Source organism: Rhincodon typus, chromosome 49 (genome assembly GCF_021869965.1).
Source record: "Rhincodon typus isolate 14 chromosome 49, sRhiTyp1.1, whole genome shotgun sequence".
Taxonomy (NCBI): Eukaryota; Metazoa; Chordata; class Chondrichthyes; order Orectolobiformes; family Rhincodontidae; genus Rhincodon; species Rhincodon typus.
The window spans coordinates 284,926-298,802 of record NC_063380.1 but is presented as its reverse complement, the minus strand read 5'-3'; the positions used below and the strand labels follow the sequence as shown (position 1 = coordinate 298,802).

The 13,877-nt window shown below is 43.8% G+C and overlaps 1 protein-coding gene across 1 annotated transcript in view; it reads left to right on the top strand.

Annotated features, from left to right (window-relative positions):
- The window catches only part of LOC125488074 (probable G-protein coupled receptor 139), a 24,596-nt gene extending 12,963 nt beyond the window's left edge, over positions 1 to 11,633 (top strand). The window contains exons 2-3 of the mRNA XM_048620896.1: positions 2,358 to 3,260; positions 11,044 to 11,633. Coding sequence (XP_048476853.1) covers positions 2,358 to 3,260; positions 11,044 to 11,633 — 1,493 coding nt within the window. The remainder of the gene's footprint in view (positions 1 to 2,357; positions 3,261 to 11,043) is intronic.
- The last annotated feature ends 2,244 nt before the right edge of the window (positions 11,634 to 13,877 follow it).

Genomic DNA, 13,877 nt, shown 5'->3' with positions numbered 1-13,877 from the left:
ACTGTGTTATCTACATGCAATATATTCTTGCCGTCTCCCCACAAAGAAAGAAAAATCGACTCATTATCTTAAACGTCAAGCTTACACATCAGTTTTCAATCCCAGCAATGGTCTTCCGTTATGTACAATTAGTTATCATTGCCATTTTGCACTTTACTCCCACCACATACCTCCGCTGAAACCTTGTATTCTCGTTCTCTTCTTGTGTGCAAACACAAAGCTGAAAGCGAACAATGGTTTCCAGAACATTTTTTCACCAAGAAAAAAAACACTTCAAAAGATTGAGTGCAGTTCCGTGTTTCTGATTGTTCTGCAGTGTAAGCAAAGGACAACAGCATTAAAGCTGAAATGTTTGATAGACTTGTGGCTGCAATTGGGGGCAAATCATCTATCCATGCGAGGAAGATGGACCCAACCAAATTATTCTAATACACACAAATTGCACTCCAGTGGCAGTCGGTTAGTCTCGGTTGGCTGGTTTGTCATGCCAGCAGTATGGATTCAATTTTCATTCTGGTTGAGGTGAGAATGAAGTCCCTGTTTTCTTCAAATCGGCGAACCCTCAGATTAAAGTCACAATAGTCATATGTCTCCAATGAAAAGGCAGTCCAATGCTTCTTGGGGAGCGATGGTGATCTATGATCATATAATGCATTTGCCAATGCAATTACCTTAACAACATACTTTTGGTGTTTTCCTGCCAATCGTTGTCATACTGTTTCAATTTTCATCCTTTTAAAAACATATTCTGTATATTTAATAGTTCGTTTCACTCAGCACTCTCATCTTGAGATCTGAGATAGATCGCTTGTGTTCTGTTAGGAAAAACGGGCCATAAGGAGATGCATGGAGTCAGATCAGAGGATTTCCGTGATCACACTGAGAGGCAGAACAGGCCTGAGTGCTGAATGGCCTACACCTGTTTTTATGTTCCTACAATGTTTTTCATTTTAAAATATCACCGGATCACACGAACTCCCCTTGCATCTTTTTCAAATCTAGTGAGCTGTTTCTCTCTAGATTAAACATTATCTAATAAAGTTGAACTTTCAGACTACCATGTCAGATGAGGCCCGCTCGATTTGAAACCTCAGTTTCTGAACTGTTTGATTGGGGATTCCCTGCTAAATCTCTGATTATGTATTACTGCTTATTGTTGTTGAGAAGGTCGTGGTGTGTCGCTTTCCAGCACCACTGCAGTTCATTTGACACTGTCACAGACATAATGCTCTTTGGAAGGGAGCTCCAGCACTTCTTTGAACATAGTGGTAGTTAAGGAGCGATGAGATAGGTCCAGGTTGGAGGGGGGTATGAGCCTGGAGGGGAATTTGCAGATACTTGGGTCGTGAGTGTCTGCTGCCCTTTCTTTTTATAGATTTTAGAAGTCGCGAATTTGGAAAGCTCCATTGAAAGAACTGGGTTGAATCACTGCAGCGTATCTTGTTCCCAGCACATTTTCAGCCTCTGACTGTCTGTAGTGCAGATAGTTGATGCTTCTGGATGGTGCACCGAATACGTGCTTCTGCTTTATCATGGTTTGCTTCGTGATTCTTCACTGTTAGTGGGTCAACCTCATCCAGGCAAGTAGTCAGGAATCCACAGATACCTGACGTATGCCTTTTCGACTGGCAGAAGCAGTGATGAAAATGGAGGCGAGTTGTTACTGCCTGATTTACAGTCCCTAAATCCCAATTATATTTCCAGTATTCAACATTGTTTCGTCCATATTTGCATGGATCTCAGAATGCAACTTTTGTTGAAGTGTTTGAACCAGGACAGTAATAACGAGGTTTAGTATGTAAGGTGTAGACACATCAGTGTCAACTGGAAGGGAGTTGTGATTCTGCTCAGGAACCGATGCATCTGATTCTAAGATAGTCCATTAGTGCATTGTTGCTGTACCCAATCTACAAAAATAGGATTGTTTGCCGAAGGGATGGGAGTCTGAAAAGGGATGTTCCTGAGTTCCATTGAAGGTTTTCAACTCCTACAGGTCATAAATTGTGTCAATAAACTGCACGTTGAACAAAACCTTCACTTGCAGAGTTCCCTCAGATCTCCGTTGGATGATGTTAACCCTGAAATCCGGGCGGAATTGGATGCTGTATGAATAATAAAAAAAAAAGTTTCACATTGTACGTTAATCCTCAAAGTAATCTGCTGCTAAGACCTTGTTCTGCCTGTTTAATGTTTGAGGAGACTTGATAGAATTCATTGCAGAGGTACTTTCACCTCTGCTCTCGTGCACTCTGACTGGCTTTGTTTATTGTTGAAGTCCACTTATTGCTGACGACACTTGATAGCAAGCAACGTTCAGACTGTAAATTCATGCCCACTTTCCCATCTTTCTGTTGCAGTAAACCTGGTGGCGATTGCAATCCTATCCCGGGGAAAGTGTGGCCTCTCCACCTGCACTACTCGCTATCTGGTGTCCATGGCAGCAGCTGACCTAATGGTCATTGTTGCAGAAGTTGTGTTGAGGCAATTCAGGTATTATTATTTCCCACTGTGTTTTCTCGACATTACTCCCGCGTGCAGTGTGACCTACTTCTTGGCTCGTGCAGCTGCAGACTGTTCTGTCTGGTACACCGTGACTTTTACCTTCGATCGATTCGTGCTCATTTGTTGCCGGAATCTGAAAACAAAATATTGTACCAGAAAAACTGCAGGCGTTGTTTTAGCTACAACTGGCCTTCTGTTTTTGTCAAAAAACATTCCATTCTACTGTGCATATGAACCTGGAACGATCATTGACAAGGTACCGTGGTACTGTCACACGAAACCAAGTTATTATACTGATCCCGCATGGTTGGGATTTGACTGGCTTGATACAGTTTTAACACCATTGCTCCCATTCACGTTAATTCTGTTGCTCAATGCTTTGACAGTCAGATACATTTTAATGGCGAGTCGAGTCCGCAAGGGATTGAAAGGTCACAGCAAAGCAAGCAACCATAAAGACACGGAAATGGAGAGCCGAAAGAAATCAGCGATTTTACTCTTTACCATATCGGGCAGCTTTATACTTCTGTGGCTAAACCGTGTGATATATTTCATAAGCTCAAGAATTACAGGAACAGATCCCTTGAATTACAACAGCTCATCATACATATTTGGAGAAATTGGATTGATGCTGAGAAATTTAAGTTGTTGCACAAATACAGTAATTTATGGAGTGACTCAGGCTAAGTTCAGGGAGCAGCTGAAGACTGCAGTGAAGTATCCGCTCACAACAATTATTCAATTTGTCAATGAACAAAGCAATTGAGATAAGCGCAAAGGTCTTTCACAATGACAGAATGCTTCGTGGTGCAGTGATAGAGTGGGAAGTTGAATAAAAGCATGAGTGACGAGATTGCTCGATCCTAACCTCTGTAAACTCGACGGCACGCAAATTTTTACCCTCAATATTCAGCAACTTTCATTTTTTAAATGTATTTATTGCCCTTTCTTTGCACTCTGCTTGCAAAATGCCACAAGGAACTGAAGAATAGCATCATTTTATCTGCAGTCCGTATGGCACTTTCTCCCCTCTATTGGTTTGACGTCGTCAACTTGCATGTTTTTGTTAATACGTTTAGTCTTCACAACTCTCAAAGTCGTGTAATGTTGACAAAAAGGAAACTTTCCCAATCTTCATACCACAGTTCAGATCCTACATCATTGTCCATTTCTGGACGACAGATATTTCGAAAAAAGACTCCAAATGTATCTCCAAATGCTCCAGCATTGACAACCTCCCCGCCTCAACAGTGCCGTCAGGGTCTGCTGTTTTGTTGTTCCATTAAATTCCTTCAAGAAATGCATGGTTTTCCAATTTTTAGCAGTGTCAACCGCTTAACAATCGATGTCCCAGTAACAACAACGATTTCCTGCAAGATTACATTTACTTTCTCGAAAATACATTCCAGAGATATCTGAACGTCTAGGACTCACACAGGCTCTAACACCAGAGGAACGTCCGTCACTTCCTCCTACTGTAATCTCCTCCAGCTCCTACAATTCTGCCTTTCTGTGTAACTATGACCAGTTACTCTGGACCACTCCCCATTTCTGAAAGCTCCTCCTGTCCCTAAACACTCGCTGTCTCTTTGTAACCGCCTCCAGACCCTACAAGCTGCCCTATCATCATCGACTCCAATACATCCTGGAAAGCATTCTAACTCTGTTGTATTTTACGGAGGCGACAACCCTCTCTCCCTATATAATCGCAACATCATCCTAAGATTCCACCTATCTCTGTGATCTCCTCCAGGCCCTACAACACGGTCTTTCTCACAGCCCATAAAAATCCTACAAAATATATACGTGTAATATTTTACAAACTCTGCAACCCACAGTACCTCTGCATATTTCATTTCATTCTACAAACATTATTATGCGTGACCTTCTCCAGACCGCGCATCCTTAGTACATACCAAACCTCTGGACGCAACAACATTCCCGGTCAACTTAACCATCTCTTCTGTGCCTATAACCCTTCCCGTTTCTGTAACCTCAATTTACAATAATCCCTCCTCGCCTATGTGACGTGATTCACCTTTCAAAATCATATTTCTTTCAATTTCCCAGTTTATTAATGTCCCTGCCCTTCCTCGATCCATTCACGTTTTGTTTTTCATTAATGCTTAAAATATTTACAACTGGTGGACATCCGGATTCAGGTCCCTAACGAATTCCTTCTAAATGTGTGATACAGTCATAGATTCACACAACACGCAAAAAGTACCTTCGATGACTTCACATCCTGACCACACAATGGAGGGAAAGGGAGAGGAAGGAACAAGGCTAGAGCCTGTGAGGTGTCAGAGAACAGCAGAGGAACCAACAGGGGTGGAAATCACGGATAAAATTATGATCTGAAAAGGCTCCTCTGGGACAAAACCAACAACGGCCTGCATTTCACAGACCGGGATTAAGGATAGTGAGTAGGATGGTGAGAAGTGCTCTGAAACAAATTAAATTGTCAGCACATATCGCATGGAACACATCGGCATTTCATTCAGTTAAGCAGCTTAATCGCTAATATCTGGTAGCAGATTGGCTACGTTCAAATCACACCTGCCCTCGAGGTACTTGACAACATGTTCGAACTGGTTGATTGACAAAGTAATAATTGTCGCACAGATATAGTGCCCCTGGATGCCCAGATTCAAGTCAAACCCCTCTCACAAATTTGTCATAACATTTTGAAGCAGGTTAGTTAAAATATAATGTCAGAAGATTGATGGGGAGATTGAATAAGTGTGTCACATTAACTAAGTTACGAAACAGGAGGCGCTGGCAATTTGGTATTGCCGACCCGATGAGTAATCCAATAACTCGATGTGGCTTTTCATCCCAATACTGCAGATGGTAGGCATTGAACTGAATATGTGTCTGGAATGAAAGGTTTAATGATGGTCATGAAACCAGGGTCATATGATGTATTTTATTTAAATCTGACTTCTTCTGGTGTACATCCAGACCAGGGTGACCAGTCAGGACAAAGCAGCCATTTAATTGACACTGCATTCGCTCCCTTTTCCACAGATGCGCAGTAGAAGCAGTGTGTCCGATCTATAACGTGCACTGCAGAAATTACACTGATATTTTCCAACATTTTCTGGTTTTGTTTCTAACCTCCAGCATCCACGTTTCTTTTAATTGTGTCCAGCCTCGAAAGCCATCCTCCATCATTAAATTTCAGGGAAATCTGGAAGGATGCATCCGATTTCCGTCAGCCATCATTGCAACAATCTCCTGGGGAAAAAATGCAATTGAAATATTGAGGCGTAGAGTGTAAGATGAGGTCTAAGAATAAGAAGGCAGAGATCTGGTCAATGATGAGACCTCAGAAAAATAAAAATAATAATGAGTCACTTTCAGATGCAGCTGATATCTCCATAACGGTTTTGATGCAATTTAATGAGGAAACAATATTGTACACATGCCTCACCAGATAATGGAGATCAAGGAATTTCACTAATACACTGAATATGTCTTACCAGAGACAGACCCTGCCCGGGGACGAAAGAGTTTCTGATTTGGAGACATAACAGATCAGAACTGTGATTGAGATTCAAGTTCTGTTCAGTCGCTATCACAGAAAACAGAAACATTCACATCTGGTCAGTCCACTTGGCAACAGGATGAACAGTTTCCAGACCCACACTTAAGTATCCCTAAGTCTGAAACTCCAACACCTCGTCTTCTCCAATCCCAGCTCATTCAATTTACTCCCAGCTCACTTCATATGATGAAAACCTCCCCCCAGGTATCGAACACACTAAGAGTCATCTCTGAGTTTCGGAAGTGAACAGAGAAAGCTGTCGGCAAATGTTCAGCCCAGGCTGACTGTGTTTACCTTTGTCCTGCCATATCCTCGGTGGAATCAGACTAACAATACACACAGCCACAAAGCTGCAGTTTCAAATCTTAAGCAGCCAGAACAGAAGTCCATTACACAAGTGAACATAAATCTATCGCAAAATTGAACTTATGTTTATTAGATCGTTTTTACATCTGGTGCCACCTTCCAGACTCTCCATGAGAACAAAACGTTTTTATTCTAACGAAACCACTTCAAGTTCACAACGTGTTCTGTTGAAAGCCGTTGGTCGAATGAGTTTTTAGAAGGTGCACTTTCCCAACCACAGGCTATGGCAGCCAATAAAACTCTGGACGTTTGCCTTATCCGTGACTCAGGCTATGTTTATGCATCCAGGCCAAGCTGCCAACATTTTGTCATTACACGCCACAGTTTGTCACATAATAACATCTTCAGAAAAGCGTTTATTACACATTTGATCAGAATGTATTCAGGGGAGCTGCAGACAGATATTGTAGAAAATGTCGCCAAAAGAAACTGTTTTTTTTGTTTTTCCTTCCTGCATTCATCAGTCACATTATTGAGTGTGCTGAATTCTAAACTCAGATTAATAAGACTTTGGGTTCAAGTCTACATTCAGTGACTGTTGCTCTGATGTTGTACTGAGTGCTGCATGCTAAAATGATGAGATAAAGTCCTCAGTTAACTTCTCAGTGGACAGGTTATAAAAGATCCTCCACTGCGATTTTGAAATCGAGCACTGAATTTATTCTGTTAGTTAGAACAGAGGAGGACAGCATTCAGCTCATCTTGCCTACCACCTCTCTCTGAAACAATCCAGTCAGTTTCATTCCGTCTCTTCATCTCCTAAAGACATCAAATTTAGTTTCTTCCCGTAATCCTCCAATTTTCTTTTGAAGTGGTGTGATTATACAGTGATTTTAAAATGACATTGCAAGAAATGGCATTGAGGTCGATTGAATCTGCATTGGTCCAAAGCAACCATCGAAACGTTATAGCACCACTTTCCAGCACTTGGCCCCATAGTTGTGTATGTCTTGCCATCGCAAGTGCAAATTTAAATACTTCTTGAATGTCATGAGGTTTTCTGCCTTTACTGCACTTAGAGTCAGTGATTTCCAGATTATCACCATTCTCTGGGAGATTATATTTCCTCACAACTCCTATAATCCGCTTGTCCTTTACCTTAATTACTTAATCCCTCCTCCCGTTATTCATCTCTCCACCAAAGGAAATACTTCCTTCCAGTCTGTCCCATCTATGCACCTCGTAATTTTCTACTTCCTAGTCATGTCTTCCCGAGTCTAATCTGTTCCACGGAAAACAACCACAGTCTATTGACCACTTTGTATAACTTCATCACCCCAGCACAAACAACCTCCATCACCATCCCTGGATATGTCCTTTCCCACCGGCAGGTGTTGCTCTGGGAGTCCTTAACATCGATGCTGGACCCCATATGTCTCATGGCTTCAGTTTAAACATGGGCAAAGAAACCTCCTGCTGATTACCACATACCGTCCTCCCTCAGCTGATGAATTAGTACTCCTCAATGTTGAGCAAAAATTAGAGGAAGCACTGAGAATGGCAAAGGCACAAAATGTACTCTGGGTGGGGTATTTCTATGTCGTCCACCAAGTGCCTCAGCAGCAGTACTACTGATCGAGCTAGTCGGGTCTGAAAGGACATAGCTGCTAGACTGGGTCTGCGGCAGGTGGTGAGGGAACCATCAAGAAGGATAAACATGCTTGACCTCATCCTTACTAAACTTCCAGCGGCAGTTGCATCTGTCCATGTCACGATCAGTAAGAGTGACCATCGCACAGTACTTGTGGAGATGAAGCCCCGCCTTCACATTGAAACTACCTTCCATCGTGTTGTGTGGCACTATCACAATGCTAAATGGGTCAGACTTCACACAGATCTAGCAACTCAAAACTGGGCATCCATGAGACATTGTAGGCCATCTACAGCAGCAAAATTGTACTCCAGCACAATCTGTAAACTCATTGCCCAGCATATCCCCCTCTCAACCGTTACCATTAAGCCAGGGGATCAACCCTGGTTCAATGGAGACTGCAGGAAGGCATGCCAGGAGCAGCACTATGCACACCTGAAGATGAGGTATCAAGCTGGTGAAGCCACCAAATGGGACTAATTCCATGCCAAGCAGCAAAAACAGCAACTGATAGGCAGAGCTAAACGATCCCACAACCAACTGATCAGATCTAAGCTCTGTAGTCCTGCCACTCCAATCATGAATGGTGATGGAAAATTAAACAACTCACGACAGGAGATGGTCCACAAATGTCCCCATCCTCAATGATGGAAGATCCCAGCACATCAGTACAAAAAATCAGGCTGAAGCATTCGCAACAACCTTTAGCCAGAAGTGCCGCATGGATGATCCATCTCGGCTACCTCCAGTGGTCCCCATCATCACAGATACCAGTCTTCAGAAAATTCGATTCACTCCACGTGATATCAAGTTGTCAGGAAACGGTTGGAGGCACTGTATACTGCAAAGGCTACGGGCCCTGACAACATTACATCAATAGTTCTGAAGATCTGTGCTCCAGTACTGTTCGCTCCCCTAGCCAAGCTGTTCCAGTACAGTGACAACACTGGTATTGATCCGACACTATGGAAAATTGCCCAAGTATGCCCTGTACACAAAACACAGCACAAACCCAACCAGGCTAATTACCGACCGATCAGTCTGCTCTCAACCATCAAGAAAGTGATGGAAGGTGTCATCAACAGTGCTATCAAGCAGCACGTGGTCAGAAGTGACCTGTCCAGTTTGAGTTCTGCCAGGGCCACTCAGCTCCTGACCTCATTACAGCCTTGGTTCAAACATGGACAAAAGAGCTGAATTCCAGAGGTGAGGTGAGAGTGACAGCCCTTGATATTAAAGTCACATTTGACTGAGTGTGGCATCAAGGAACCCTAGAAAACCTGGAATGAATGGGTATCAGGAGTCACACACACCAGTGGTTGTAGTCATACCTGACACATAGGAAGATGGTCGTGGTTGTTGAAGGTCAGTCATCTCAGCTCCAGGACATCTGTGCAGATGTTCTTTAGGGTAATGTCGCAGGCCCAACCATTTTCAGCTGCTTCATCAATGACCTTCCATCTATCATAAGGTCAGAAGTGGGGACGTTCGCAGATGATTGCACAATGTTCAGCACCATTCATGACTCCTCAGATACTGAAGCAGTCCATGTTCAAATGCAACAAGATCTGGACAATATCCGGGCTTGGACTGACAAGTGGAAAGGAACATTAACGCCACACAAATGCCAGGCTATGACCATCACCAATAAAAGGCAATTTAACCACAGTCCCTTGACATTCAATGGTGTTACCATCACCAAAACCCCCAATATCAACATCCTGGGTGTTATCATTGACCAGAAACTCAATTGGACTCACCACATAAACACAGTGGCTGCAAGAGCAGGCCAGATGCTAGTCATTCTGCGGCAAGTAACTCAAATCCTGATTCCTCAAAGCCTGTTCACCATCTACAAGGCACTAGTCAGGAGTGTGATGGAATACTCCCCACTTGCCTGGATGAGTGCAATCCCAACAACATTCAAGAAGCTTTACACCATACAGGACGAAGCAGCCTGTTTGATGATCACTACACTCATAAACTTCCACTCCATCCATCACCGACACTGAGGAGCAGCAGTGTGTTCTATCTACAAGATGCACTGCAGAAATTCACCAAAGATCCTCAGACAACACCTACCAAACCCACGACCACTTCCATCTAGAAGGAGAAGCGCATCAAACAGATGGGAACACCACCACATCCAACTTCCCCTCCAAACCACTCACCATCCTGATTTGGAAATGCATCGCCATTCCTTCAGGGTCGCTGGGTCAGAATCCTGGAATTCCCGCGCTAACAGCTTTGCAGATCAACCTACAGCAGGAGGACTACAGTAGTTAAAGAAGGCAGCTCACCACTATCTTCGCAAGGGCAACTCGGGATGGTCAAAAGATGCTGGCCAGCCAACGATGCCCACATCCCAAGAATGAATTGAGAAAAAAAAAAAAACCTCATGTTAGGTCCTCTCTGAACCCTGAACAAAAACAGAAGTTGCTGGAAAAGGTCAGCAGGTCTGGCAACGTCTGGGAAGAAAAAAGAATAAGAGCTAATTTTTCAGGTCGAGTGACCCGTCCTCAGAACCGGACCCAAAACATTAACTCCAGTTTATTCTTCACAGATGCTGCCATGGTGAGCTTTCCCAACGACTTCTATTGTTGTTTCTGATTACATCATACACAGTTCTTTTGGTTCTTCTCTGAACCATCTCCAGTGCGATCACATTTTTCCTATCACATAGATACCAGAGATAGTAAGAACTGCCGATGCTGGAGTCAGAGATAACATAGTGTGGATCTGGAGGAACACATCAGGCCAGGCAGCATCAGAGGAGCAGGAAAGCTGACGTTACGGTTCGGGGGAGGGGGAAGGGAGCTCTTAAATAAATAGAGGGAGGAGGAGTGGGGCAAGGGAAGGTAAGTGGGATGGTGATAGTTGAGTGCAGGTAGACAGTGGCGCGGATTGGTCAGAGAGGTGGGAGGAGCAGATAGGTGGGAGAGAAGATGGACATGTCAAAGAGACAGGGATGAGAGCTCAAAGCCTCCCTCTCCAAGACCTACAAAGGACCTCTTCTCCTTTTCATTCTTTGCAGGATCCATAAGCTCAACCTGCGATTTTACTCTGCCCTATCGGACATTAAAAGCCGTAATTACACCAAAATTACCGGTGCCTGCCACCAAACACAGGCCTCTTCCACCCACCAAATCCTCAACCCTACCCAGGACCTCCCCCACAATATACCTGGCGCCATTGACCATTCGGTCAAGATCGCATCACCTGCTGACGCCACCGACCTCGTCACATTCACCGACGTCGACTACGTTATTTCCGGGTACCACAAGCGATGCCACCGCTACCGCCGCCCACACCGCGGATGCTGCCGCTTCCGTCGCCAAGACCCAGACCGCCACCTACAGCAAGGACGCCGCTGCCGCCGCCAACATCCAGGAAAACGTCAATTCGCCCACGCCGCTCCGCCCACCACCGACGCCAGCTCTGCTCACTGTCCCGACAGCCACCAGCTGTACAGCCAACACTAGTCCCAGACCCTTCCGGGTCTTCACCGTCCCCCCAGACCTCCTCCTCGCTGAGCATGAACTGTCAGTCCTCAGGAAAGGACTCACCTTCATCCCCCTCTATCCAAACATTAATGAATACTGTTCACGGTTGTATGTCGAATAGTTTTTCCGCCGCCTCCGCCTCCGCACATTTGTGTGTGTGTGTGTGTGTCAGGAACAATATAAAAAGACTACAGGTTTTTAATGCGAACGTAAGGCACATTGCAAGAATGCATACATACTATTCACTCCATATCTATTCACAAAGAACGATTTGAACTGGGCACAGACAAACTGCTCACAGATGTTCTGTCACATCTACCCAGCAACAGTCAAGAGAGGACACTGTTTCCACATTCAGCATGGTATATACCTCGGACGGGAGATCACACATTGTACAGGTGTTCCCATGTGGTTTTCGCTTTTTCTGTTCTTGCTGGGAGAAGGCACAGGACTGGAGATGATGCTGATGAAAGAGCCTTGGTGAGCCTTGGCGTGCTATGCTGTCATTGTGTCTTCTTGGTGGAGGTGTACATGTTGAAAGAAGGAATATATTTTAAGGTGAAGAACAGTGAGGTGGGGGTTGTGATAGTATTTGTAACGTCATTCTTTCTGTTTTCACAGTTATCTTCCTGACAATTGTGAGCCATGGGAAATGCAGGGTTACAGGCATGTGACCTCTACGCAGGCAAAAACCTCTCCATCACTATACTCTGCCTTTTATGGACAAGACAATTTTGAATCCCAGCAACCAAGTTACCATGGTTCCCATGCATCTTAATCTTCTGGATGAACCTACTTTGAGGGACCTTGTTGTAAACCTTGCCTAAACCCGTGTGGTTAACATCCATTGCTCCACTCTCTTCAATCAGCTTCGTCATATCCTCGATAAGTTCACTGATATCATGACCTGTCCCACACAAATCCACGCTGACTGTCCCTAATTGAGCCATGCTTTTCCAAATGTGCATGAATCCTTTCCGTAAGAATTCTCTCCAATATCTTCCCAACCACCAATGTGAGACTGAACGGTTGATAATTTCCTGTATTATTCCTATTTCTCGTCTTGAATGGAAGAACAACATCAGTTTCCTCTCTGCAGCCCTGGCGAAGAGTTTGGCCTGAAACATTGACTTATTTGTTCCTCGGATGCTTTCTGACTTGCTGTGCTTTTCCAGCTTCGCATTTATTCACTAGTTTCTAGTATCTGTAGTTTTTACTGTTTCCAAGTCTTGCCAGTCGACCCAGACCTCTCGAGTGCCGAGCGAGAATACGAAGATCTTGGTCAAGGACCCAGAAATCTCCTCCTTTGCCTCTCTCAGGCAGAATCCTGGTAAACCTCTTCTGCACCCCCTGCAAAACTTTCATATCATTTTTTTAAAAGGGCGATCAGAATTGAATGCAATATTCTAAGTGCAAGCCTAACGAAAGTGATATAAATCTGCAACATGACATTCTGACTCTTGTAGTCAGTGCCCTGAACGATAAAGTCAAGCATGCCATTTGCCTTCTTTACCATCTTGTCTACTTGCGTGACCACTTTCAGGGAGTTATTGACTCGAACTGCAAGAGTCCGCTGTACATCAATGCCGTTCAATGTCTTGCCATAAACTGTATAATTTTCCTTGTTTGATCACCCAAACTGCAGCATCTCATACTTGCACAGATTAAACTCCATCTACCATTTCTCTGTTCATATCTGGCCTGGGAATTTGTTTCCCCCATTATCTCCATCAACAGAACTTCTGAAGAAGTGGGACACGAATCTCCTTACGTCTCTTGAAATCTCCATGGCTTCAATTAAAAGTTGGGTTCGTCAGCGTTGAGGGTGTTGAGGTAGGTGATGGAACAATATCATTGCCTGTTGGCATATATATGGCTGCAATAAAAGAATTAACTTGCCTCATCCAGCATTAAAGTGAGGTCATCAGTTAGCATAATGGTGGCTTTGAAAAGGAAATAACCCAAGGTAGCAGAGTCTCTTTTGAACAAAGAATCTGACAAATTCATATCAGGGAGACCTGTAAGAAAACAGCACCTACAGATGTCTGTAAGAGACAGTATGCTAAGAGATGTCTGAGAACAGACAGCCTGAAATCTGTAGCAAGCATTGAAAAGAAAAGTATGATCCCACAATAACAGAGGCAAATGGTAAGGACGAGATTATGCCTTGTAAAAACCTAGGAAATGAGACAGGTTGTTTGAGCTGTGAAAATAATTGACTTTTAATCTTGTTTTTGCAACATATGCTGTTTTATCAAGTGAAGGAGTTAGTGTAGAAATATTTAGAGTATGCAAAGTAAATTTCATCCTAGAAGACAGTCCGTGACTGGAATGAGCTATTGTGCAGCTGCAAGATACAGGGGCA